The 26,830-nt window shown below is 48.2% G+C and overlaps 1 protein-coding gene across 6 annotated transcripts; it reads left to right on the forward strand.

Annotated features, from left to right (window-relative positions):
- Positions 1-1,030: 1,030 nt before the first annotated feature.
- TRIM3 (tripartite motif containing 3) lies at positions 1,031-26,648 on the forward strand. 6 transcript variants are annotated; one of them, XM_012456762.3, is made up of 12 exons: positions 1,031-1,181; positions 9,949-10,116; positions 16,688-16,919; positions 17,142-17,293; positions 17,513-17,693; positions 17,958-18,690; positions 18,813-18,916; positions 23,496-23,663; positions 23,875-24,043; positions 24,314-24,384; positions 25,791-25,931; positions 26,078-26,648. In XM_012456762.3, the coding sequence occupies exons 2-12, from the start codon at positions 9,986-9,988 to the stop codon at positions 26,228-26,230; spliced, it is 2,235 nt and encodes a 744-aa protein (XP_012312185.1). In that variant the 5' UTR covers positions 1,031-1,181; positions 9,949-9,985; the 3' UTR covers positions 26,231-26,648. The 6 variants fall into 6 exon arrangements, with proteins under 6 accessions (XP_012312185.1, XP_012312184.1, XP_012312188.1 ...); XM_012456761.3 differs by lacking the exon at positions 1,031-1,181 and adding an exon at positions 1,279-1,361; XM_012456765.3 differs by lacking the exon at positions 1,031-1,181 and adding an exon at positions 1,407-1,500.
- The last annotated feature ends 182 nt before the right edge of the window (positions 26,649-26,830 follow it).

Consider the following 26,830-nt stretch of genomic DNA (forward strand, 5'->3'; position numbering starts at 1 on the left):
CAGTCATCTCACTAGAGCTTGACTTTTGGGACAAGGAAGGTGGTCCTCAGATGAGCTGCCACTTAATGGGCCACTGGGGATTTTTCAACATGAAAGGTACTGAGTCTCCAAATGCTGGTGGTAGGGCCTAAAAACAGGGCTCAACTCCAGGTTCTGCTACTTTCTAGCTGAGTGATCAGGGCTAACATCTGGGGAGCCAGATCCCTGTTTCTTCCATTGTAAAACAGGGCTAATAAAATACACTACCTAGTACAGTTATGACTATTAAAGAATATATGTAAAGTGGCTAGTTCTGTGTCTGGCACATCATAACCACACAGTCCCTGTAAACTGTTATAATTATTTTCCACTTGGGGCTGGTTTTTGCACAAGGCAATGATTCTGAGAATTGCCCAGTGTCTTTGGTGTGAGGAAGGGAGTCGCTGGATGGTCTGAACCAGAATTTCCTCAGGAGGTGGCTCCTGAGGCACCCACAGCCTAATCAAGTCCCTCATCTTTCTACCCCTTAACTCCATCTCCCAGAGCTCTTAGTACTGTCCTTCTGTGGCCCAGAGATCGTGCTAACGTACAGATGGTTTCTACGTCTTCCTGGTCAGCCGATAGACTAGCATATTCCATAGGAGCACCCGAAGGAAGCCGGAAAGGGCGCCCCCAGAAGGCAGGCAGCCCAGACGGGCTCCCAGAGTCCGAAATCTCTGCTGCCCCAGCTGCCTTTTCTTGACGAAGTCTCATCTCAGTTCCTGGGACCGACTACACCGCCATTCCCGGAGTCCTCGGGAGCCGGAGGCAGCTGGCGGGGATCCGAGATCTGGGATCCGGGATCCGGTTCGCCGGCTCCTCAGCAGCACCGCGGAGGCAGCGTCCGCAGGAGGTGGGGGCGTTGGGTGGGGGCGTGGGGGTGCGGTAGGGGTGGGCAGGAGGGGTGGGCGGGGCCTCTGCGGCGGCGGGCGGGGCGTGGGTGGGTCTTCCCTGCTGAAGTTGCCCCCTCCCCCGGCCGGTCCGCAGCCCCGCCCCGGCCCCTCCCTCCGGCCTGTGCGGCTGGTCCGGCGGCGGCGCCGGCGCGGGGACAGGCGGAGGCGCGAGCAGGGCCGGGCGGACGGGCGCTGGCAGCAGCAGCAGCGCTGCGGGCCCCTCAGAGTGGCCGCAGTCCGGGCTTTGCCTTCGCATCCTGCTCCAACGCGGTGAGTGCGACGGGCGGGCCCCAAGGGTGCGTTTGTATTCCTGTCAGCCTGGGTCTGGGTCCGAGCGTCTGTGGGTGGGGGCACGAATGATTTTCAAAAGCTGTGCCTCTCTCTGCCCACGTGAGGCGTGTCCATGTCCGCGAGAGCAGCAGGGGGATTCTTCGGGCTGTGGCTGTTCACGTGAGGTCCCTGTTTTGAGGCGGGGAGGCGCGGGTGGATGGGTGATGGTTCCTTGGAGGAGCGCGGGGTTTGGGAGCTTGTGTGTGTTGGCGGAGGGTGCTGAACGCTGCGGCCGAGGGTGTTGGTGGTGCTGATGGTGGTGAGTGCTGAGTGGGACACTGGAATATTGTGGCCCAGTTGTCTGAAGGGCTCTTTTCTTCCTGGTGCAGACACCTCCACCCCTTGCTCCCCCACCCCCACCCTACCCCACCGCCCCGCCCCTTCCATCCTCTGGCACCCACAGGCCCACCAGTCAGGATGGAGGACACCCTTTCCTCCCCACTGCTCTATGGACAGGAAGCCTCATGTAGAGGCTGTTTTTTTTAAAGGAAAGGACCCCTCTGGTTCTCCTGTAGCCTGAACCCTGCCTGGAGGACCCCAGGCCCCTCCCTGGTTCTGACCTCCTCCCTTCTGGAATTGGCTTCAGATCCTGGGCTGCAAACCTGCAGGGACAGATGGTTGCAGATTGGAGGGGCAGGCTGCACCCCAGGGAGGTCAGTTCGACTGAGGGCAGGCCCTGGGTTTGTTCTTGATGTGGGGGTTCTCTGATGTGGACAACAGAAACTCAGGACTGATCCTAGCAGGAAGATCGTATCTGGGAGGTCAGAGCAGGTACAGAAATCTTCACAGGTCTCTCCTGGTCCGTCTATCTAGCTCACCGGTGCCCATTCATTCCCTAAGCAGGGGATGATTTGCTGCAGAATTGGAAATCAGAGCTGCAGGCCTGACAGGTGCCCTGCCTCTTTGGGCTTGTATGCCTCCAGTGACAGAGCACTTGCTACCTTCTGCTGTGGAAAAGGTTCCTTATATTAAGCAGAGGTCTCTCTTCTTGAGACTTTATTCCCTTGTCTTGTTACTGCCATTACTTTTGCATCTCTCTCTGATGAAAGGGAATTGCAGAGATTTAAACAGGGCTCTCCTGTAACCAACATATACTGAGTAATTCCTGCGTGCCAGGTACTGCCACAGCCACTTAGGGCACAGTGGCATTCTTGCTGAGATAACTTGAGCAGAGTCCATAGTTGGGATAGTATAGCCCAGGTTCAGAAGAGCAGAAAAAACATATGATTAGAATAGAGAGTGTCATAGATGACTTAAAACTCAGCACACATTTATTTGTGGGGGCATGGGGGAAGTGTGAAGGGGAGGTAACTAAGACCACCCTCTAACACATTTAGCCTAGCAGTGGAAACTAGAAGTCAAATCATTGAGGTCTTACAAGATAGGATTTAATCATCAGCACATAGTACAATCTGTGGGGCCCTTGGCTTGAGAGGGAACCTTGGGAGTCTCTTCTTCCCAGTTTACAAGTAAGGGAATGGGGTCAGAAAATACCCCTCTTCTTCCAATTTACAAGTAAGGGAATGGCGTCAGAACTTGCCTAGAGTTTACCTTGTGTTAGTGGAGTTAGTGACAGAGTCAGGTCTAGATCCTAGATCTTCTAACTTTTTAAACCTACCATGTTTCAGAGGCAGAATCAAGGATATAGTCATAGCTTGTATCTGAAAGGTAAAAGAAAAGGCATAATTAAGAAGACTACCAGGGTTCTGGCTTGTGTGACTGGGTGAGTGGTGGTGCCTTTTATTTATTTATTTATATTTACATATTTTTTCTTTATAGAGGCAGGGTCCCACTATGTTGTCCAAGCTGGTCTTATACTCCTGGGCTCAAGTGACCCTCCTTCCTTGGCCTCCCAAAGTTCTGGGATTACAGGTGTGAGCCACCACACCCGGCCAGTGGTGCCTTTTATTGAGATGAGAAACACAGCAGGAGGAGTAGGTTGGGGAAAATAAATTAAGTTTTGGATTAATCACTATGTGCCATCTAGGTAGAGATGCTCAAAATGCAGTTGGATATACAGGTCTGGGGTTCAGGAGTCTTTGGATACAGGAGATAAAGCTTTGGGAGTCATTAACAATTGGATGTTAACTAAAAGCATGGGAGATGACAAGCTTGCCTAGGCAGGGAATGAAAAATGAGAAGAGAAGAGGCCCTAAAACAAAACCTTGTGGAACTAAACATTTAAGGAATGAGCAATGGAGGAGCAACCAAAGAGGCAAGTGGAGAACCCACATGGAGTGAATGTAAAAACATTATGTATAACCTCTGCCTTTTTGAGATTTGCAGTCTTGTCCATCTGGTCTATATTTCTAAGTTTCTCATGGTTCTGTTTCTTTACTCACTGTTTCCCCAATGTACATATCAATGTCCTGTTTGTCCCTCAAGACCCAGCTCAAATACCCCTTCCTCTGGAAGCCTTTTTTATTCTCCACCATCCTCAGAGTTAGATACTTCCTCTAGTTTGCTGCTGTGGCAATTTGAACATGCCAGTATCATGGTACTTATCACATTGTAGTTACATGTTTCCATTTCTGTTTTACACATTAGTCTAAAGACTTGTGAAAGACAGGGATTATGTCTGATTCAACTTTGTGTCTCCAGTTTCCAGCTGAAGGACCTGGCCCACAGTGTGCCCAGAGAAGTTTGATTGAATGGTTCGTTCACTTTATTCAGTCTGGCAGTGTTGGGTGAGACGGCCATGCATTTCATTGCTTTCCTTCCCTGCCAATCTTATTTAAAGGATTCATTGGCTTTAAGGACTTTGCCTCATCCAAGGCTTCATTTGTTTCAGAGAAAGCCAAAAGACTGTAACCTGCAGTTATTTGTCATTTTTTTTTTTGAGGTCTCAAATGATCAGATACACCTGGAGGCTAGTGAGTAGACATGAGTCATTTTAGCATGCAAGTGAGCCTAGCTGACCTCTTGCATCCATTTTCGATAATGCCTTGGTTACCTCCATTCACAGCTGTGTAATTCACGTGTACGGGGAATCTTGTGAGATTGTAGGAGGAAGTCATGGGGGAAATTAATGGTGTTTGAGAATTTGGAGAAACTGAAAAGCCTTGAAATATATCCTTTGCAGATGTCCAGGATCTAGTGGTGTCAGCACTGGCTGTCTTCATTTGTTCACAATCAACTTCTTGCTTGACTCCCTGGATCTGGCTTATTGTCCTCCAGCCCCTGAAAACCCTACTCTCTGAGGTTAATGAAAGCCTCTTTGGGGATTAAATAATGGGACCTCTGCAGCATTTCACTCCCTTGTTCATGAAGTTCTCTTCTCCCTTGGCATTCTTGACATCTCTGTTTCCTATTTCTCTTGCTTCTCTAACTGTGCCTTCTCAATCTTCTTTTCAGGCTTTGCTTTCTGGGCCTATCTCTTAAATATTAAGGTTCCTTGGGGCTTGGTGATAGGCCCTCATTTTTCACTTCACCCTTTCTGGATAATGTCATTCACTTCCATGGCTTCAGGAACCATCTCTACACCAACATCCAAATTCATATCTCCAGGCCAGACCTCTCTCTTAGGCTTCAGCATGTTTTTCCAACTGCCAACTGGACCTCTTCACTTGAATTACATCCCATAAGCACCTCACATTCATTACATTAAACACTGAACTCTAGCTGGGTGCTGTGGCTCATACCTGCAATCCCCACACTTTGGTAGGCCAAGCAGGAGGATTACTTGAGCCAGGAGTTTGAGGCTGCACTGAGCTGTGATCATACCACCACATCCCAGCCTGGACAAGAGTAAGACCCTGTCTCTTAAACATCAAACTTATTTCATCCAAACTCCTCTTCTTTGAGAGTTTCCAAGCTAGAAAACTAGGAATCATCTGTTAATTCATTCATCTCCCATAACTCTTCATATGTAAACAACCAGCCATCAAGTTCTGTTGATATTCCCCTGCAAAATTCATTCATCTTGGCCTCTCTTTACTATTCTCCTAATCAAGGCAGTTTCTTAACTTTCCATTCTTGCCCTTTAAACTATTTTTTTTCCACACAGCAGCCAAAAATGTGCTGTTGTCACTCTATACTTAATACCCCTCACCACCACCGAAGTTTTCCTTTGCTTTTTGAATAAATCTTTCATCCCCTAGCAGGTAAGGGTAAAGTCTAAACTCATTAATAAGACCAACAAAGCATTGCATGATGTAGCTCTTGCCTATCTCTCCATCTCATGTCTTAGCCCTCCCATCACAGTGTCTGATTCAGCCTCCTGATGCAAAAGGCACCATACTCTTTGTAACTTAATCATCCTGTAGTTCTCAGCTTGAACATTACTTCCTTATGAGAACTCCATTGGCTTCCAACTTTGGACCCACCTCTGCTCCAGAGCTAGGTTAGGTAACCTTTGTACTCCTGGAGTAATTGGTACTTCCTCATCATGATCTTCACCACTTTGCATTGCAGTAATCTACTTATTAGATTGTGGAATCCATGAAGGCTGAGCTGTGACTATTTATCTTTGTGTCCCCAGGCCTAGCAGCAGTGTCAAGTGAATGCTGAATGAGGGAATGAGGCGCCTTGAGAACTAAGCCATAAAGGATGGCGGGAATAACCAATGCAGAAATAGCAGAAGGCAGTCCGAGGAAGGAGGGCGAAGTTCAGCTCTGAGACCAAGGCCTCATAAGTGTCTGCTGTGATAAACAGTCCACTTGAACCACCACTATAGGATCTTGGGGGCAGATCTCTAGAGTATAGTAGGATGGAAGAGCTAGGACCCCACGGGAGGAAGAGAATCTCAGATTCAGGCAGGGGTATGACCTCAGCGGCTGCACTCCCAGTAAGTCTGGGAGGGGAACTAAAGCAGGAAGGGGAGGGATGGGGGAGGAGCTATTGGTCCTTGGAAGTAGCCCAATCCCCGCCCCTGTGTGACTGGCTGGGAGAGCCCCTACGCTTGGAGAGAGGTGGAGCCTGGCATCCAGCTACCCCAGCGGGGCCCAGCAGACCACTCCCACTCTTCCTCCCAGCTTTTCCTTCACCAGACTGAAGCTTCGGTTTGCCTCCCGCCTCCTGGTCCTTCCACCAACCTTCAATCTGTCCTCCCTCCTGCTATGTTTTCCTGGTATTAAGTCTTCAGACTCCAGAACCTATTACATCTGTAAAGGGAACATCAGGATACCAGTGTCCACCTCAGGAGAGGATGGTTTCAGGCATGCCCTTCCCACTCTACCTAGGCCCATTCTTATACAAACATAAGGCACAGCAACTCAGCCCTTCTATCCTTCCCCAAGCCTGGACTCCCTGCATTCATTCATTCATTCATTCATTCACTCACAGTCTTTAGAAAGGCTCATAATGTACCTAATACAGACAATAGTGACCTGGTCCTATCACTGCCTATTTTGAAGTAGTTCAGCTATTGTTCTGCCACCCTTCATGATTAAATCCCTGCCATGCATTGTCTACATAGCTGTGTTAACTTTGTCTCCCATTTACTGTTCAGTCACTCTGACGTGGTTTCTGCCCCTGCCACCCACCACAGCCAAATCTAGTGGACACTTTTCAGTCCATTTCTTACTTCACCTCTCCTTTTTCTTGCACTGTTCTGTTGATTTCTTTGGTTTCACAGTCTGTTGGTTTACCTCCCATTTCTCTGGGTTCTCTTTCTTAGTCACTTTTGCTGGCCCCCCTTCCTTGTGCCAGGCCCTTTTCTTATCACTATCTGCCCTCTGTCCCTAGGTGGTCTTATGTATTCTCATTGCTGTAAGTGCCATTTATATGTCAGTGATTCCAAATTAATAACCAGCCTAGACCTTTCTCTTGAGCTCTTGTATTCTGTTTCTCACTCGACAGCTCTACCTGGACATCACAGAGACACATCATACTCAGCATACATAGAACAGAATGTCCCACATCAGCTCCACCTCAGCTCTCACTGTCTCTATTCATGGCCCATCATTTACTAAAATGAGAAAGCTGGGAGTCATAATTGACATTCCTTTTCCCTCTCACACCCAGTCCATCTTGATATCCTTTTGATTTCTCTTCATTTTATTTTTATAGAGATGGGGTCTCATTATGTTGCCCTGACTGATCTTGAACTCGTGAGCTCAAGTGGCCTCCTTCCTCAGCCTCTCAAACTGCTGGGATTACAGATGTGAGCCACCATGCCCAGCCAATGAATATTTCTCAAATCAGTCCAGCTTTTTACTTATAGCTCAGATGATATCCTACATTATTTTACCCAGAGAACTTTGGTTTCCTAACTGGTTTCTCTGATTCCACCCTTGCTTATCTTTGTCTTCAATTCTCACAGCTGCCGCAGTAGCTTTCTAATTTATTTTCACTTATTTATAAACTATATTATCCTCCCCTCCAACTTAGGATAAAATCACTTTTTTTTTTTTTTTGACAGAGTCTCATTTTATCTCATGTCAGGCTAGAGTGCAGTGGCATCATCATAGCTCACTGCAGCCTCGACCTCCTGGGCTCAAGCAATCCTCCCACCTCAGCCTCCCAAGTATCTGGACTACAGGTGTGTGCCACCATACCTAGATAATTTTTAATTTTTTTGTACAGACTAGTCTCACTGTGTTGCCCAGGCTGGGCTCCAATTCCTGGGCTCAAATGTTCCTCCCGCCTTGGCGCCTCAAAGTGCTAGTATTACCAGGCATGAGCCCCTGCAACCGGCCAAAATCACTTAACAGGGGTTATAAGGTCCTTCATGATATCATCTCTGCCTATCTTCCCAAACTCACCTCTTGCTTTTATTGACTTGGCTCCAACCACACAGTTCTTTCAGGTTCTCCGTGAGCCTTCAACCTAAGAACATTTATCATGCTGTTCCTTCAGCCTAGAATGATTTCCCTTCCTGACTCCCTGTTCTTTCTCACCCTCACCTGTACCATTTTTCTCTCATCCACCCAGAATTCTGCTTAAAAGTTACCTCCTTGGAGAGCCTTCCCTGATAACCCAATCAAAAGTGTTCTTTCTCACAGCATCCCTCTTTACTTTTCTTTTTTTGTTTTTTTGAGATGGAGTTTCGCTCTCGTTACCCAGGCTGGAGTGCAATGGCGCGATCTCGGCTCACTGCAACCTCCACCTCCTGGGTTCAGGCAATTCTCCTGCCTCAGCCTCCTGAGTAGCTGGGATTACAGGCATGCGCCACCATGCCCAGCTAATTTTTTGTATTTTTAGTAGAGACAGGATTTCACCATGTTGATGAGGATGGTCTCGATCTTTTGACCTCGTGATCCACCCGCCTCAGCCTCCCAAAGTGCTGGGATTACAGGCGTGAGCCACCGTGCCCGACCCCCACCCTTTTTTCTTTATAGCACTTCCCTGCCACCATTATTTACTTTTAAAATATCTGCCACCACCTCTCTACCACAGGGACAGTGACCATATCTGTTTTATCATTCTGTTCTTAACCCCTGTGCAAAGTAGGCACTTAGTAAATATTTATTGAATTCCTGAATCAATGGAATATAGGTCAATCTTTATGTCAGACTCTGTGCTAAATGCTATGAATGAAAAAATAAAATATAAATAAATGAATGAATGAAAATGCCTACCCTCAAGAACACTGCATGGAGTGGGGAAAGCAGAGAAGTAACAAGAAAATTACAGCATGGCTTATAAGACTTAGGATGGAGTAAATACAGGATCCTGAGGGACACAGAGGTAGAGCACCCAAGCCAGACTTTGGGTAGTCATGGAAGGTCTTCTAAAGGTGGTGACATTTATATCACCTGAAAGATGAGTAGGTATCACATCGGCCAGGCAAAGGGGCCAGGAAGAGGATCTCAGGACAGAGAGAATGAATGTGTGATCTCTCAGAAGCAAAAGAGAACAAGGAGTTTTCCAGGAACTCAAAAAAAAAAAAAAAGAAAGAAAGAAAAAAGAAAAGCAACCCAGCAGGAATGATTGATCATAGACTTATGAGGCATGAGGTTGTAAAAAAAAGTATGGGCCAAAGTTAAGCCTCATTGGCCAATTTAAGGACTTTGGACAATGGAGAACCGTTGAAAGAATTTAAACAGAGAGTAGTGACAAGATCAAATCTGTGTTTTAGAAACCTCATTCTGGCTGCAAGGAAGATATATTGAAAAGGTATACGTGAGGAGACAAGAACACCAGTTAAGAGGCTATTGCTGTATTCCAGGGGAGAATTGATGGTCTCCTAAATTGAGGGCAGTAGCTGTGGGATTGGAGAGAAGAGTTTAAGATATTCAGGAAGCAATCCCAACTTTGATACTAACTGGGTGTTAAAAAGAGTGCAGTTTCAGGCAGTTGTGTTAAGAGGTGGGTCAGGGCATAAATGGAAGAGCCACTCCATTTGGGTCTCTTGGAGGAGGGTTTGGGGGAGGCAGAGGAGATGAAGGGTAGGTGTGTCAGTGAAAATGGACATCTCTGTACCATGCACTCAACGTGCACTATTTCACACTCTCAAAACAAATTATTATTCCTATAATTACCAATTAAGAGACTGAGGCTCAGAAAAGTTATATGAATTGTCCAAGCTCACATAGCTGGTGAGAGACTGAGCTAGGTTTGAAACCCAGTCTGTTTCTACATCTGTGCTCTTAAACAGAACACCAGACTCAGGGGTCACATCACCTTGATCCTTCCAGTCACTGTCCTGTCTTGCCCCTGGCAGGAAAGAAGTAGGGGCAAGTTCTCTGCAGAGGATTTGAATGGTGGGGATTGGGTGGGGAGAGGACGTGCTGGGCCCCCTGGTGCTGACCATCTCTCCATACAGAGGCTGGTGTGAGTGGCAGGAGCCATCTGTGGGCACCATGGCAAAGAGGGAGGACAGCCCTGGCCCAGAGGTCCAGCCGATGGACAAGCAGTTCCTGGTATGCAGCATCTGCCTGGATCGGTACCAGTGTCCCAAGGTTCTTCCTTGCCTGCACACCTTCTGTGAGAGGTGAGGGGGTGTGTGTACTGGGGAGGGATAAGGACGCTGTGGGCTTTCCTGAAGGAGCATGTGTAAACCTGTAGTAGGTGAGGGCAACATGCATACCTGGGAGGGGAACAGGTGAACCCCAACCTGCAGGAGATGAGGTTTTGGGGCAAGAACCTGTGAAAGGACCATAAACTTGTAACACTGGGCCGTGGTTCCTGCTTAGAATAGGGCCTTCTCTGCCCTTTCCCAAACCTCAAGTCAGCTTTTGACACTACCTGAGAAATCAGACAGTGCTGAGACTCAACCGGCTCTGGCACCAGTAATTGATGACTAGTTGAAGGATATTTGAAGCTATATCTGTCCTTTCCTGCTTGTCCTCATTGTTCTCAGGTACTGAGTGAAAGTCAATCCCTCCCAGCCTCTAGGCTTCTACTGATAATTTATTTGTTTAAAAAATATTCATTTATTGAGCAACTACTATGTGCCAGACCCTGTCCTAGGCATTGGGTATGCAGTGATGAGCAAAACCAGATATAATCCTTACTCTTTTAAAAAACTGATACACAATAGTTTACATATTTACAGGGTACATGTGATACATTGTTACATGCATAGAATGGGTAACAATCAAGTCAGGGTATTTGAGGTACCCATCACTTATAATGCTTACTCTTAAAGAGATAACAGTATAGTGAAGGAGAAAGACAGTAGTCAAACAATCATATAGTCAGATTATAGATAAATATAACCCTTAGTAAGTGCTGCAAATAAAGTGCTGAGCTATGAGAGATTGGCATATGGAATCTGTTATAGTTTGGAGAATCAGGGAAGGTTTCCCTGAGGTGCAGTTCAGAGGATGAATAGGAGTTAACTAGGTAAAGGGAGTTGGAAGAGCATTCTGTGCAGAAGGAAGACTATTGGAAAAGCCCATGTGACATGAGAAAATATGTCAGGTAAGAGGTGTGCAGGAAGCCTAGTGGGGCTAGAGCAGAGTGAGTGTGACTGAGAGTAGCATGGGATGAAGCTGGAGAGGTAGGTGGAGGCCAGACCACCTGGGCTTTGTAAACCTGTTAGGGAATTTTGCCTCTACCCGGAGAGCCACATGAAACCTTTGCAGGGTTTTATATGTGGTCACATCTGTATTTTGACAGTATTTTCTTGGGCCTTCATCCCTCATTGTTCTGTCTTGGATGGCCTGGTCCCTGGGTCTTCTCACCATTGCCTCTATCAACACTTTTCCTTTCTCTTCTGCCCCAACTGTAGCCTGGCTCTGCACCAGGGATACTGCTTCCCTGCCAGCCCTGCTCTTTGAGATCCCAGCTCCACTGCCCGCTGTCCTTCATCAACTGGAAATGGCCACAGTTTTCCTGTCCATTCAAGTTGTCCTGTCAACCTGGGGACAACTACCCTCTTGTGCCTGTTGGTTCTTGACTGTTTCTTCAAGGTTGTTCCCCATTCTACCTCAGTAACAGTCTCCTATCCATGTGCTGAATTTTATCACCCAGAATAATACCACTTCTGTGGTCATAAGCTCCAGTGTTCCACTCCTGGATCCCATTACCCCACTCCCATTGCACCGCTTTTGATACAATATAGATGTCTATCCCCTTTGACTGCTCTCTCTTTTTTCAGTCACCAACTGCATCCTGGCCTCCCTTTTTTTCCTACCCATCCTGGACCCTGTGGCTGACTGACTGGCTTCCCTGCAGTTCCCTCACATCTTTATCCTTTGTAAAACCCATGCAATAGAAGCTCAATGTTGGATCAGAGCCGAAATTGGATGTCTCTGCACTTTCTCCTGTGCCCGGATCACTGAGCACTCCTGGAGAAAATCAGTGGCTGAGACATTGTAATAACAATAGCTACCATGTATTGATTGCTTACTGTTTGCCAGGGACTGGCTAAGTTATTTATACATACTGATTTCCTTAATCCCTGCAACAGATACTTTATTAACTTTATTTTATTTTTTTATTTTAATTTTTTAAATTTTATTTTATTTTTTTAGAGATGAGGGTCTTGCTATATTGCCCAAGCTGGACTTGAACTCCTGGGCTCAAGTGATCGTCCTGCCTCAGTCTCCTGTGTAACTGGGATTACAGGTGCATGCCACCGCATCCAGGTATCCCCATATTAGAGAGGAGGAAACTAAGGTTCAAAGTCAGTAAGTAATTAAGAAATATCTCTGGCCAGGTGCAGTGGCTCATGCCTGTAATCCCAGCACTTTGGGAGGCCAAGGTGAGAGGATCATTTGAGTCCAGGAGTTCCAGAGTAGCCTGGGAAACAACATAGTGAGATGCAGTCTCTACAAAATAATTTTAAAATTAGCTGGGTGTAGTGACATGCACCTGTTGTCCTAGGTACTCGGGAAGCTAAGGTGGGAGGATCACTTGAGCCTGGGAGGTGGAGGCTGCAGTGAGCTGTGATCACATCACTGTATTGGGTGACAGAGACTCTATCTCAAATTAAGTAAATAAATAAATTTTTTAAAAAATTAAATATTTCCAAGGCTACATAGCAAGTAAATAGCTGAGATCTGAATCCAGTTTTTACTGCAGAGCCTTCACTTTCAACTAGTGTTCATTCATTTATCCCTTGGTCCCTGCTTTCAGAGTATGTTCTAGTGGGCAGTGACTGACAGTAAACAATCAAGAAAACGAGAGCTGAAGCTTGTATTAATGTTTTGCAGGATATAAACAGAGAGTAAGTAGGGGTGTTTGGGACAAGAACTATTCTACATAGTCATCAAGGAAGACTTCCCTGAGGAGGTGACATTTGACCTACGTTCTGAGGATAAGAAGGAGACAAGTTGTTCCAGGCAATAGAAAAATCTGTGCAAAGGCCTTGAGGAAGAAGTAGACAGGGCAAGAAACCAGTGTGGCCAAGTGAGGTGAAATTGGAGAGAGAAGGGCAGTTCATTGTGGAGCTTGTAGGTTTGAGGAAAGTGTTTGTATTTTGTTCTAAGTGCAATGGGAAACCACTGAAGTTTGTTTGTTTGTTTGTTTTGATATATATATACAGGGAAATAATGTGATATAAAAAGTTCACCCTAGCTGTTGTGCAGAGAATGGATTAAAAGGAGCAAGAGTGAAAAAGGAGACCAGTTAGGAAGCTATTGTGAGCCACATACACTTCACAAATAGGAAGGAGATTTTGCTGAATTAGAAGGTGTTTTGCAGGGGAAACACCAGATTCAGTGAGGTGGGAAGAAAGCTGCTGTGGAGTGGAATGGTTGAAATGCCGAGGTAGTTGATGAGATATGGGTGTTAGTGGGAGCATGGGAAGTGGGGGAAAAGATCACTGGAGGTGAGAAGGTCAAGGAATTAAGAAATCACAATGGGGGATGGATGTTAGTGCCACTGAGAATGATGGCAGAGTGGTGGTGGCGGTAATAGAAGAAGAGAATGAGCCAAGAGAAAGACATCCACAAATGGAAGTGGGGGCAACCATTAGGTTAGTGGAGACAATAACAAGGAGGAGTGGTATAGAGAGAAGCCATGAGCTTCAAAGGAGTTAGAGATGAAAAGTTTAGAAATGTTCCAGTTGGGAAGAGGAAGGGCTTAACCCCACCTTCTGGCCCTAAGGAGTATGGAGTATGAGACAAAAACCACTCTCTACTTGAGAGGACTGCAGGGAAATGTAGGTCACAATTAAATAAGTTAGGCAAGGAGCAGTGGTTCATGCCTGTAATCTCAGCACTTTAGGAGGCCAAGACCAGCAGATCACCTGAGGTCAGAAGTTTGAGACCAGCCTGGCCGACATGGCAAGACCCTGTCTCTACTAAAAATACAAAAATTAGCCAGGCTTGGTAGAATGTGCCTATAATCTCAGCTACTTGGGAGGCTGAGGCAAGAGAATAGCTCGAACCCAGGAGGTGAAGGTTGCAATGAGCCAAGATTGCGCTACTGCAGTCCAACCTGGGCTACAGAGCAAGACTCCATCTCAAAAAAAAAAAAAAAAAAAAAAAAAAAAGAACGAAAGGAAACAATTAAATAAGTTAATACTTGTGAAGCACTTAGAATCATGCCTGGCCCATAGTGTTTGTCAGATTTTAATTAATTGAGATCCTAAGTTATAGGATAATAAGAGATTAAATTGAGGATATGGGAGTTTGCACAATGCAGATCTTCCCTCCACAAATTTGAGGTCCCCAAATAAGCCGTCTTCAGTTCTGATGTCTGTTTCTAGTAAGTGTCCTCTGCCCCTCCCATCAGTGACTAATCTGAGCCATCATTAGGCCCCTGAATCCTCTCTCTTTCACTCTACTGTGTCCCCTGTGCCCCTCTACATCTTCCTCTCCTTTCCTCCTCCACTCCGTTCAGAGATTGATGTCCATTCCTCCTCTTCAGGCCAATTTGAGCCACCCCCACATCTTTAAGACCTTGTCCTCTTGGTTTTCTGGTCTCTTCCACCTCTCCTTCTCTCTTGACTCCTCTATTTATAAACATGCTCAAAGCTCCCATGCCAAACAGATAAAAACTCTCTGTTACTTTGTTCCTAGCACCATCCAACCCCTCAATCTCCTCATTCAAACTTTCAGGCTTCCCTTCATGCTTCAACTTCCAGCAGTCAGGCTTTCCTTCTCCTGTCACTCCCTCCCTGTTTTCCTTACAGACAAAAATACCCTCACATTTGCCAAATTCAGTGAGCATTTTCCTGTCCTTACCTTATCCAACTCCTCAGCTGCTTCTGACACTGATGACTACTCATCCTCCTGGAAATGTACCGCTCACTTTTCTGCCCTAACACTGCTGCTCCTCCTGCCTCTCAGCCTGGTCTTTGTTGTCCTCATTCAGTTCTTTCTGAGTGCTCTGTCCCTCTTTCTTATCACTGTCTATGCTTTCTTGGCTGATCTCATCCTCTCTCGGGGCTACCGAAGCCATCCAAATGTTGATGGCATGCCCATCTCTGGTCTCTAACCTTCATTCTCCTAACTGTGTACTGGTGACCTCTACCTAGATGTTTGTTGTTACAGTAAATTCAACCAGGACAAGACTGGATTTTCCTATAGCTACTCCTCTTTCTATATTTCACATCTTAGTGAATGTCACCACTATCCACTCAGTTATCTAAGCTAGGAAGCTGGAAGTCAATGAAGATTCATCATCTCTCTTGCTCCCCATATCTAATCAGATAACACCTCCCACCTTCCCTCCTTCTTAAACACTTCTCAAATTTGTTATAGTCTACCTTATTACTGCCTAAATCCAGGTCTTCCTCACTTCCTGCCTAGATTACTGTAAGAGTATATTGGTTAAACACATTCTTTGCATTTGAATACAGGCTCCAGCACTCACTGCTGTTGTTATCTTGGGCCACTTGCCCTTTCTCCTGCTAATGTAAACATAAATCAGAAAGCACGGCACTGGCACATGTGCACTTAATAAATGGTGACTAGCTGATGATGCCACTGCCCTCCCTTCCCCACCATCTCATTCTCTTTAAATTCACTGTCCCATTCCCTTTAAATTCATTCCCCACACAGAGGTGGTGAAGAGGAGCTTGGTAAATTGTAAACCTGACTGTACCACTCTCTTGCAGCTTCCTGTTGCTGGTGGGATAACTTCTAAACTCCTTGACTTCTCTCACCATTCCTTGCCTTGGACTTTGTCTCTAGCCAGCCACATCAAACTGCTTACAGTTTCCTTTTCATGCTGTGCTGCTTCTTGCTGCCTTCTGTACCTGGACTACCCTTCTCCTCTCCCTGCACCATTCTTTGGTCAGGCTAACAATTATTTGTCCTTGAAGATTTAATTTACATCAACTTCTCTGAAGACTTCCTTGGCCACCCTCTCCACCTGCCTGAGCCAGATGCGTTTCCTTATCACTATATCTGTCATTCCTTATGGTAATAATAAGTAATACAAGTAGCCTACCATATATAGTGCTTTTGTGAGTCAGGCATTTTACACTTAATCCTCTTCAAATATAAGTAAGTACTTTACATGTAATCCTCTAACACTGTGAAGTCTGTACTTCTCCATCTTACAGTGGAACAGTCCTTGGCTGGTCAAAGTTATGTAACTTGTCAGGGGTCACACAGTATAACAGGTGACCAACTGGGTATTGGGCCTGGGCAGCCTAGCTCCAGGACCAATTCCCTTAATCATCATGCTATTTACTTCTGTACTATTTCTGTGACTTTTTTCTCTGTAGATGGGAAGTATTTTAAGGGTAGGCACTATGCTTTATTTTTTTTGTCCTCAGAGCTTGGCACAAATTTGTCAAGAGTAGACAGTTAGTAAATGTTTAATGAGTTAAAGAAGTTGGGCGGGGTGGGAGGGAGGTGCTGTTGCACATTCCTATGAGAAGCATTTGTAAACACCTGTGAAAGGCAAGCCTGTATGCACACTGTGAGGATGTGGATAGTCTGCTCTTCTGAGAGAAGTCAAGGATGTGTTCCTACTCAGTTGTAAGAGGCAAGGGCATTATACCTGCTGGCAGATGAGATGTGTCAACCAGAGAGGTTTTAAAATGAAGTGTAGTGGCACACTTGTGAGGGAAGGGGTGGGCACCCATGGGAAGTATAAGGAAGGATGCACTTATGTCACCCCACTCCCTCCATCCTTTGACTCTCCTTCTTCCTGGACAGATGTCTCCAGAACTATATCCCTGCACAGAGCCTGACGCTATCCTGTCCAGTATGCCGGCAGACGTCCATCCTTCCGGAGCAGGGTGTCTCAGCACTGCAGAACAACTTCTTCATCAGCAGCCTCATGGAGGCAATGCAGCAGGCACCTGATGGGGCCCACGACCCCGAGGACCCCCACCCCCTCAGTGCAGTGGCTGGCCGCCCTCTCTCCTGCCCCAACCATGAAGGCAAGGTGGGCCCAAGCGAGGCCCAGTGAGGCCAGGACTTGGGGTGGGAGGAGGAGGAGAGGCATCGGGGGGGTGCCGAGTGGCTGGGTGAAAGGGTATTGCTTTGGATGAGTGGTCCAGGTAGGGGTACACTTAGAAGGTGAGGGGCAAGGAGGGCAGGTGGGGAGGGGAGGGGACAAAGAAGTGTGATATCTAGCCATTACCCAACTGGAGTCCTTGTACCGCAGACGATGGAGTTTTACTGTGAGGCCTGTGAGACGGCCATGTGTGGCGAGTGCCGCGCAGGAGAGCATCGTGAGCATGGCACAGTGCTGCTGAGGGATGTGGTGGAGCAGCACAAGGCAGCCCTGCAGCGCCAGCTTGAGGCTGTGCGTGGCCGGTAGGCACTGGGCAGGGTCCTGGGCTGGTGGGACCACAGGGATGGTGTCTTAGCTGGGGTGGGGAGGGGAATAAAGGGTCTGGGAAGGGCAGAGATAGAAGTCTCAGTGAGGTCTCAGGAAGGAGATCTCCACGAGGGCAATGGTAGGATCCCCAGGGAGAAGGGATCGTTGGGCAAAGCCACCCTCAGCAACTCTGGCATGAGATGTTACCCCTCCAGATTGCCACAGCTGTCTGCAGCAATTGCCTTAGTCGGGGGCATCAGCCAACAGCTGCAGGAGCACAAGGCAGAGGCCCTGGCCCAGATCAGTGCAGCCTTCGAGGACCTGGAGCAAGCGCTGCAGCAGCGCAAGCAGGCTCTGGTCAGCGACCTGGAGACCATTTGTGGGGCCAAACAGAAGGTGCGTCTTGTGTTCACCCTTCCCTACCATCATCCATTGTGATGGTTTTATTGCCTCCACTGCTCCGCTATCTTCCATACCAGCTTCCCACTCCCCAGCCTAGGCTTTCTGCCTCCTGACATGCCCTTGGTAGGTGCTGTGGGCATCTGTGTCCTCTGTCCACAGGCACCCTCTTGTATTTTATGCCACAGTGCTACAACTTCAGTAATCACAGAGACTCCCCCATGCCAGTCTGCTCACCCACCCCTCCCCTCCCCCTCTCAGGTGCTGCAGACCCAGCTGGACACACTGCGCCAGGGTCAGGAACACATTGGCAGTAGCTGCAGCTTCGCAGAGCAGGCACTGCGCCTGGGCTCGGCCCCGGAGGTGTTGCTGGTGCGCAAGCACATGCGAGAGCGGCTGGCGGCGTTGGCGGCACAGGCCTTCCCGGAGCGGCCACACGAGAATGCACAGCTGGAACTGGTCCTTGAGGTGGATGGGCTGCGGCGGTCGGTGCTCAATCTGGGCGCACTGCTCACCACAAGCGCCACTGCACACGAGACGGTGGCCACGGGGGAGGGGCTGCGCCAGGCGCTAGTGGGCCAGCCTGCCTCGCTCACTGTCACTACCAAAGACAAGGACGGGCGGTTGGTGCGCACAGGCAGCGCCGAGCTGCGTGCAGAGATCACCGGCCCTGATGGCACGCGCCTTCCGGTGCCAGTGGTGGACCACAAGAACGGCACATATGAGCTGGTGTACACAGCACGCACGGAAGGCGAGCTGCTTCTCTCAGTGCTGCTCTACGGACAGCCAGTGCGCGGCAGCCCCTTCCGCGTGCGTGCCCTGCGTCCTGGGGACCTGCCACCTTCCCCCGACGATGTGAAGCGCCGCGTCAAGTCCCCTGGTGGCCCCGGCAGCCATGTGCGCCAGAAGGCGGTGCGTAGGCCCAGCTCCATGTACAGCACAGGCGGCAAACGAAAGGACAACCCAATTGAGGATGAGCTCGTCTTCCGAGTTGGTACAGACAGCCGAGGGCAGAGCCAGATGGGCCAGGCTCAGGTAGTGGATGGGGAGGGGAGGAAGGTTCAAAATGACCTCTGAGGGAATTCTTTTGTTTTCCTTCCCATCCCTTCCCCACAGGTAGTCGTGGAAGAGAGAAAGGTGAATTCACCAATTTACAAGGTGTGTCCGCAGCCAGCAGCGGCCGCATAGTGGTAGCAGACAGCAACAACCAGTGTATTCAGGTAAGCACATTTACTGCTCTCCTCCACCACCAAAATAAGAGTTTTCAAGCTACAGTCCCCTGAAAAGGTAGAATGTACAGGCACCTCCCATTCCCACAGGCCACACCTGTAACCAGCACCTTCAGTCAGAAACCAGAGTTGACTATGCTCGTAGCCTCTACTTTGTAGGCCATGTCTCAGGCCAGATCAGGACTGGAAAGATCTGGCTGGACTGCAAAGATCTGGCTCATTCCTCCTTCCCTTCTGCCTCTCCTTGAGCCTCTTACTTTCTCCCTTTTTCTCCTGGTGGCCAGGATACAGGCCTGCCCTCCCTCGCTGTCTTCCAACATGCCTGCCTGGCTCCCGAATGTATGTAGTTTGTCTGGAGTCTCTGCAGTTATCAGGTTGGCTAGACAGTCGCGTGGGGGTACCTTGGCCAAAGGGGGTATCTTTCTGTGGCTAGAAGTTGTAGCATCACCTCACAGGTGGTCCTGCCGCTGCCTCTTTCATAACCTCGTACACCTGATTAAAGCATCCACTGCACTGAATGGATGTGGTTTCTTCTGCACTATGAGCTACTTGGTAAAGCCAGGAAATGTGCCTTTTTCTTTCTCTGTTTCTTGTAGTAAAAGCTCAAAGCCTAGTACAGTGGGCACCAGGGTAGTTGACACAGCAGAGCAGTTAAAATCTCAGGCTCTGAATCCAGACACCTGAGCTTGAATCCTAGCTCTGTCACATACTAACAAGTCACATGACCTTTGAGCTTCAGTTAACTCATGTGCAAAGTTAGGAAAAGTATATCTGATAGGGTTTCGGGGAGTGTTAAATGATGTGATGTACTGTACTTGACATCTAGTGAAATTTCTGGTGTTAGCTATTGTTAAACATATCATTGTCCAGGTGGAGGCTGTAAACAAAAGCGGGCAGGTGGGAAAGTGCTGGAGGAGGTGGTTCAGGGAACTGGAGCGCAGCAGGCCAGAGGTAGATTACTATTAGAAGTCGGGGTAGCTGAGGTCAGATTGTAAATGGTTTTGGAGATGGAGTGTTGTAGAATTTTGATTTTATTCTATACGGGATTATTTCTAACTACCATGCACTTTACTTCTTGGAAACATTTTACTGGGTAGCTAAACTTTTCCCTAAAGATCCTTACTTCTCAACACCTATACGTTTAAACTTTCTGACCCTGCTTGAGTACTCATGTCATCGATTCAGTTCTGCTATGGTCCTTTCCCTCAGTGACGGCTCCTCCCTGAAGCCTGCTTTTCACCTAACAGTCTAAAAGTGCCAGGGACTCTTCTGTGGTCATATTCCCAGTTCTGTCCAGTCTGCCTTTACTCCTACTCCATTTCTAAGAGCAGAGGAATGGAGAGCCCTGTGCAGCACAGGAAGGTATTTGGGCCCAGCCTGGATAGTGAGGAGGGGATTGCAGGGGAGTAATGAGATGGTGTTGAGGCCCTACTCAGTTTCATCTTCCAGCTCCTTTCCATCTCCCTAGGCTGGGAATGCTTCCTGGCATAAAAGTTGAGATTCAGGACCCCTTCTCTGTTATGCACACACACAGGTGTGCTCACTGCTCACATGCACAGAAAAACAAGTGCCACTTTGTCTGCCCTAATGAGGGGCCGAGCTTCTCCATTGTTTGTTTTTGAGACAGGGTCTCTGTTGCCCAGGCTGGAGTGCAGTGGTGCGATCACAGCTCACTGCAGCCTTGACCTCCTGTGCTCAAGCAATCATCCTACCTCTGCCTCCCAAGTAGCTGGGACTGCAGGTGCATGCCACCACATCTGGATAATGCTTTTTTTATTTTTATTTTTAGTAGAGACAGGGTCTCACTATATTGCCTGGGCTGTTCTGGAACTCCCAGGCTCAAGCTATACCCCTGCCTTGGCCTTCCAAAGTGCTGGGATTATAGGTGTGGGCCACCACACCTGGCCTCCCCATTGTTTCAGAGTGGGGAATTAAGAGGGAACACCTGGTGTAGCTCCACTCGCTTCCAAACACCTGCTACTTCTATAGCAATCCTCCTCTTGCTTCTACTTCCACCTGCCCTCTATGTCATCACTGCTAGGAGCCTGGCTCACATTCCTGAGCTGAGTTTCTGCTTCTCTTACTCTGGAGTTCTTAGGGCTGACATGGGCTGGGCTCCCTGATGAGGTCTGATCCCCCTCCTTCTCTCGGTACATGAAGATTGTGGTCCTCACAACATGACCTTTTTCTCTTTTGGGCCCTTCTGTGGTGGAGGATGAGGCGGACTCCCTCATTGAGTAGAACCAGCATCAGCTGACAGAAGACAAAAAACATTTTGTGATTCTGAATGAATAATTTGATTTCTATATAGTATGTCCTTGCATAATTGTCTAAGCTCTCAATTTTGTCAACTCTTCTGTGAAAACTCCCTCATTCCCTTAGGCAGAATGTTAAATCACATTCTACTCTGAGTTCCCGCAGCCTTTTGCTGTAGTACTTTTCATACATTCTGGAATCACTGGTTTGTTTTTGTTTTTATCTGGTTTTGTTTTTGTTTGGTTTGGTTTAGTCTTTCTCCCCTACTAGACTGTGAGATCCCTAAAGTCAGAGATCTACTTTCTGATACCATGGTATAGGCGAGAGATAAGGACCAAACTAGGACACCAGCAGATTCTTAGAGATATTACGGAAGCAAGAATGGCAGATTTTGCTGAGTAGTCAGATATCAAGAATGGCAGGACTTGGTGGACTGGGTAGATGGTGTTGCCATTCAGGAGCAGGCCCAGGTTTAAGTTGATGAATTCACTTTTGCAGATGTTTGGGATAGCTATGCAGCATTCAAGTGGAGATGTCCAGTTCAGGTCTGAGATTGAGCTGGGGAGTTCATTCGTTTGTTGAATGTCTACTATGTGCCAAATGCCATATCAGTGCTGCAAATGCAGCAGCAAACAGAACAAATGCAGTCTCTATGCCATGTGAGGCTTACCTCTTTAGAAGGGGACACCAATATTTAAGTTATTTAGCCACAAAGTGATAATTGTTCTGAAGAGCACTATAAAGCATATATCCTGGTGACCTAACTTTATGTGTGCATATTGATTCGGTAGGGCGGAGGGTGGTGCTTCGTCATTAAAGTCTTCTCTGAACAAGTGACCTGGAAATTCTAAGAATGGGAAGATAAATAAGAGTTGGCCAGGTGTCAGGGGTGGGATAGGATAGGACTGGAAGAATAAGACCTCCCAAAGCCTCATCAGTATTGAGCCAGAACCTGAGCTGCTCAAACTGGAGGGGCAGATGCAACACTTTACTGCTGAACTGTACCTTTTAGTCCCCCTCACTTCTGTTTAGCTTGTGGAGCTCGTGGTACCACCCTCCTCATACTGATGAGTGCTGTCATGCCACAGGGGACCACTGCAGAACCCAAGAGCTGTGCTGGCCAGCCAGAGAAGGGCTTAGTAGAAGGTCCACATTAGAAGAAAGTTATGTCTGTTTAAACAGCCCTGAAGGACTAAGAGATGGGGTTGGGGTGGGGTGGGGATGGGGAGACCAGTCTGCTAAGGAAGGCATAGGTTGAATCCAAGAGCAAGGCCAATGCCTAGAACTTGAGTTCTCCAACGCCACTCCTGGCTCTTGTTCATCTTATGTCCCCAGAGCCTATTACAAAGCAGAGTGTATGAGTCTTATGCAGTGAGTAATGTTTTGACTATGAAGGAAAAGCCAGAAAGCTTAGCTAAAGTGGGAAGGAGGATTAAAGGAGGTGCTTTTGGGATGGGGAGACCCGAGCATATTGGGCAGCTCAAGTGGAGGAGGTTGGAGAAGGGAGAGGTTGAAAGGTTCACTCTGTCTAGGAGGAAGGTTTCCTTGTAAGTCCCATAGCCAGAATGGACTAACCCTTATATGCATTCTCTCCTCTCACCTGCCCCTTTCCAGTCTGCTACTAAGTCTCATGAGCCTACCTCCTATATATCTCTTGAGTCCATCTGCTTCCCTTCTGCTTCCCTCCAGCCAATTTCCTTGGTCCAAGCCGTCATCATTTCTCAACTGGAATACTGCAACAGCCTCTGACTGGGTGGCTAGCTTCCAGTCTTTACTCCTCCCTACAGCCAGAATGTTCTTTCTGAAAAGCGAAATTGATCTTGTCACTGCTATGCCCAGAAATATTTAGAAACTCCTCATTACACCCAGGATAAAATGTAATTCCTGATTCCTTCTTTTGTTCACATGGGTGCTCCCTGCCGTCAAGCCACACTGGACAGGTCCTCAAGTGGCACCCATATGGGACTTGGTGCCTTTTACAATCTGTTCACTCTGCTTGAATGCCCTTCCTCCTCCTTTGCTGGCTGAATTTGGTTTATGTGGCATCCTTATTAGGCTATTTGTTCAGACATCTTCTCTTGGAGCCTTTTCTCACCATTCCCCTACATCCTTTTCGTGTTCTCACAACCCCAGTCACATCTGTGCTGCATGCCCCCAGACCTGCTGCCATGTTTGAATTTGTCGGTAAGTCCTTGTCGAATGACTGAATAAATGGTTGTGGGGGAGTCTCCTCCCTCAGGATCCTACTCCCTTCTGTCTGTGGCCACAGTGTCTCCCCTCCTACCTGCTCCCTCCCCTTGCTCCTTTGCTCCAGGTTTTCTCCAACGAAGGCCAGTTCAAGTTCCGTTTTGGGGTCCGAGGACGCTCACCTGGACAGCTGCAGCGCCCCACAGGTGTGGCAGTGGACACCAATGGAGACATTATTGTGGCAGACTATGACAACCGTTGGGTCAGCATCTTCTCCCCTGAGGGCAAGTTCAAGGTAAGAGGTCTGCTGTCACTTTAGTTACCCTAGTGTCCAGCTGAGTTAACCAGTCTAGTGCCTCTTGGTGGTCAGGGTCTGGATTGATCCAGACCTGCCTCCTCCTTCTCTCTGGTCTTTCCCCAGCCCAAGGTTCTGCTTTGATGCTGGATTAGGACTACTTTCCCCACTAGTCAGGATAAAGCCCCTTTTGGATATTCTCTTCCTCCAGACCAAGATTGGAGCTGGCCGCCTCATGGGCCCCAAGGGAGTGGCCGTGGACCGGAATGGACATATCATTGTGGTCGACAACAAGTCTTGCTGCGTCTTTACCTTCCAGCCCAATGGCAAACTGGTTGGCCGTTTTGGGGGCCGTGGGGCGACTGATCGCCACTTTGCAGGTATGGGGGGACAGCTCCAAGATCTGGGCTGATACCCCTGTTCCATAGAACTCCCCTAGATACCCCAGCTCTAAAGGCCCTCTTCTCTTATATCTAGGCTCTGGAGATCCCCCTTCCCTATATGCTAGCCCTGTCATCTCAGAGATAATTTGTCTCAGTCCTAGAGACCCCACCCCTCTCTTAGACCCCTAGCTTTATCTTCCTAGATACTCTTCCCCATCCCACTCAGTATCCCAGCTTACTGCCCTGAAGACCACTTTGTATTTTCAGGCCCCCATTTTGTGGCTGTGAACAACAAGAATGAGATTGTAGTAACGGACTTCCATAACCATTCAGTGAAGGTCAGTGTCCTCCCTCCCTCCATGACCAGTGTTCCAACATTCATTCCCCTTCTACAAGACTCCTCTCTATTTTACCTCCTTCTTTTCCTCTTGAGATCATTCATTCAAACAATACACATTTGCACAGTTATGGCATGGCTGCTTTGTCTCAGGCAGTATGCTAGAAGCTGTAGATACAGTGATGCACAAAGCAAATGTATTATTTGTCTTCTTGATTATAGTCTAGTAGAGAAGAGAAAAAGGTAACCAAAAGCTGGGCATGGTGGCTCATGCCTGTAATCCCAGCACCTTGGGGGGCCGAGGCGGGTGGATCACAAGGTCAGGAGTTCAATACCAGCCTGGCCAATGTTGTGAAACCCTGTCTCTACTAATATAAAAATTAGCCAGGTGTGGTGGTGGACACCTGTAATCCCAGCTACTCAGGAGGCTGAGGCAGGAGAATCACTTGAACCCAGGAGATAGAGGTTGCAGTGAGCTAAGATGGTACCACTGCACTCCAGCCTGGTGACAGAGAGAGACTCTGTCTCAAAAAAAAAAAAAGACAATCAAAAAATTACAATATGATGTAGTAGATTCTGTGATAGGAAGGTGCAGGGAACTGTGGGAAGGCATACTTCCCTGAAGTGTATGATTCAGGGAAGACTAGGTGAAGAGGACCTCAAGCACAAATGGGAATTAACTAGAAGGCAGAGGAGGATTAGAGTGTTTGAGACAAGACACAGGAAGAGCCAAGAATGGGAGGTGGGAACCTTGATAGTGTATTGGAGAAATCACAGGTAGTTCTGACTCGGCTTGAGGAAGGGGCCATGAAAGCTGAGGGTGAGGCTTGTGTGCCCCCTCAAGGGGCTTGCTCTCGTCCCAAGAGCTATGGGGAGTTATAGGATTGCAGGCAGGGGAGTGACGCAGTCCTGTGTGTCTTAGATCACTCAGGTTGAGGCAAGACTGATGCAGGAAGATCAGTCTTTTGCAGTGATCCAAATGAGAAATGATGTGAACATGGACCATGAGAAAGATATGACAGTGTTTGCATAGGGTCTAAATTTGAGAGAGGGATTTGAGATGGAATCAAGGGTTGTGTTAATTCATTGGCTTATCAAGCAGAGAAGAAATTGGAGTCAAGAGTGACTCATGGCCAGCTAGGTGGTACCAGTCATTGAGATAAAGAACTTAGAAAACTGATTTTCCAGAGAAAATAAGCTGTTAGATTTGATATTCCCAACGGACATCAGCAAGAGAGGTCCAGTAGGCAGCAGGGTACGTGGATGTGAGGCCTGTGAAACAGATTTGGGCTGTAGCTGTTGATCTGGGTGGGGATCCTCAGCCCTGGGGCTTCACCCTGTCCTCCTCCAAGGCCCTACCCTCTGCCTGAGGCCAGGTCCCCAGTCCCTAGCCCCTTCCCCCGCCAGGTGTACAGTGCCGATGGAGAGTTCCTCTTCAAGTTTGGCTCCCATGGCGAGGGCAATGGGCAGTTCAACGCCCCCACAGGAGTAGCTGTGGACTCCAATGGAAACATCATCGTGGCTGACTGGGGCAACAGCCGCATCCAGGTGAGTAAGGCCCAGGGCTGACATGAGGGTGAGGTTTCCTGCCGTGTCCCATATACCTATTCCCCCAAAACAGCCTCTCATCTGCTTGATCTTGCCTCTCCCCTGCCTGATCTTTCCTCTCCCTCCATTCTCCACTCCTTCCCCAGGTATTCGACAGTTCTGGCTCCTTCCTGTCCTATATCAACACATCTGCAGAGCCACTGTATGGTCCACAGGGCCTGGCACTGACCTCGGATGGCCACGTGGTGGTGGCTGATGCTGGCAACCACTGCTTTAAAGCCTATCGCTACCTCCAGTAGCTGCACAGAGGCCCTGCCTGGCTTGTGGAGGGACAGACATTGGGGTGATTGGACAAGAGGGTCTGGCTGGGAGGTGGGCCAGACCTGGCAGCACTGAATGTGGGCTGTGGGCATGGGTGTGCCCGGTGCCCTCCCTCTCCTACCCCCACCCCCACGGTTGCACTTTATTTATTCGGTTCTTGCTTTGGTGACTGGGTGAGCCTGGACTGTGGTCCCAAGGATGTGTGCAGAGCTTTACCCTACCCTTCTTACACACCTCCCCTCCACCCTCAGTCTGCTCCCCATCCCCCAGCCTGGGGCCAGAACAGCCTCTTACTCCAGGACAGAAGTCCCTCTGGTTGTCTCCCTACCACCCTATACACACTGACAGAGACAGCAATACCCCACCCCCCATATTAAATAAATGTCTTCACGGAGATGTTTTTGCTGGGTTCTTGTGGGGTGGGGCTACAGTGAGGAGATGGGATGGTGGGACTAGCTCTGGTTGGCAAGCAGGCAGGCAAGCGACCCAGCTTCCCAAGCAGATTCTGATGTTTTGAAACTTTCATAGAGAAGAGCAAGAGGGTGAACCCATGGGACCCTGAGCCACCTACCATATCC

The sequence above is a fragment of the Aotus nancymaae genome, unplaced genomic scaffold, assembly GCF_030222135.1.
Source record: "Aotus nancymaae isolate 86718 unplaced genomic scaffold, 86718_ANA_hifiasm-v0.15.2.pri h1tg000059l, whole genome shotgun sequence".
Taxonomy (NCBI): Eukaryota; Metazoa; Chordata; class Mammalia; order Primates; family Aotidae; genus Aotus; species Aotus nancymaae.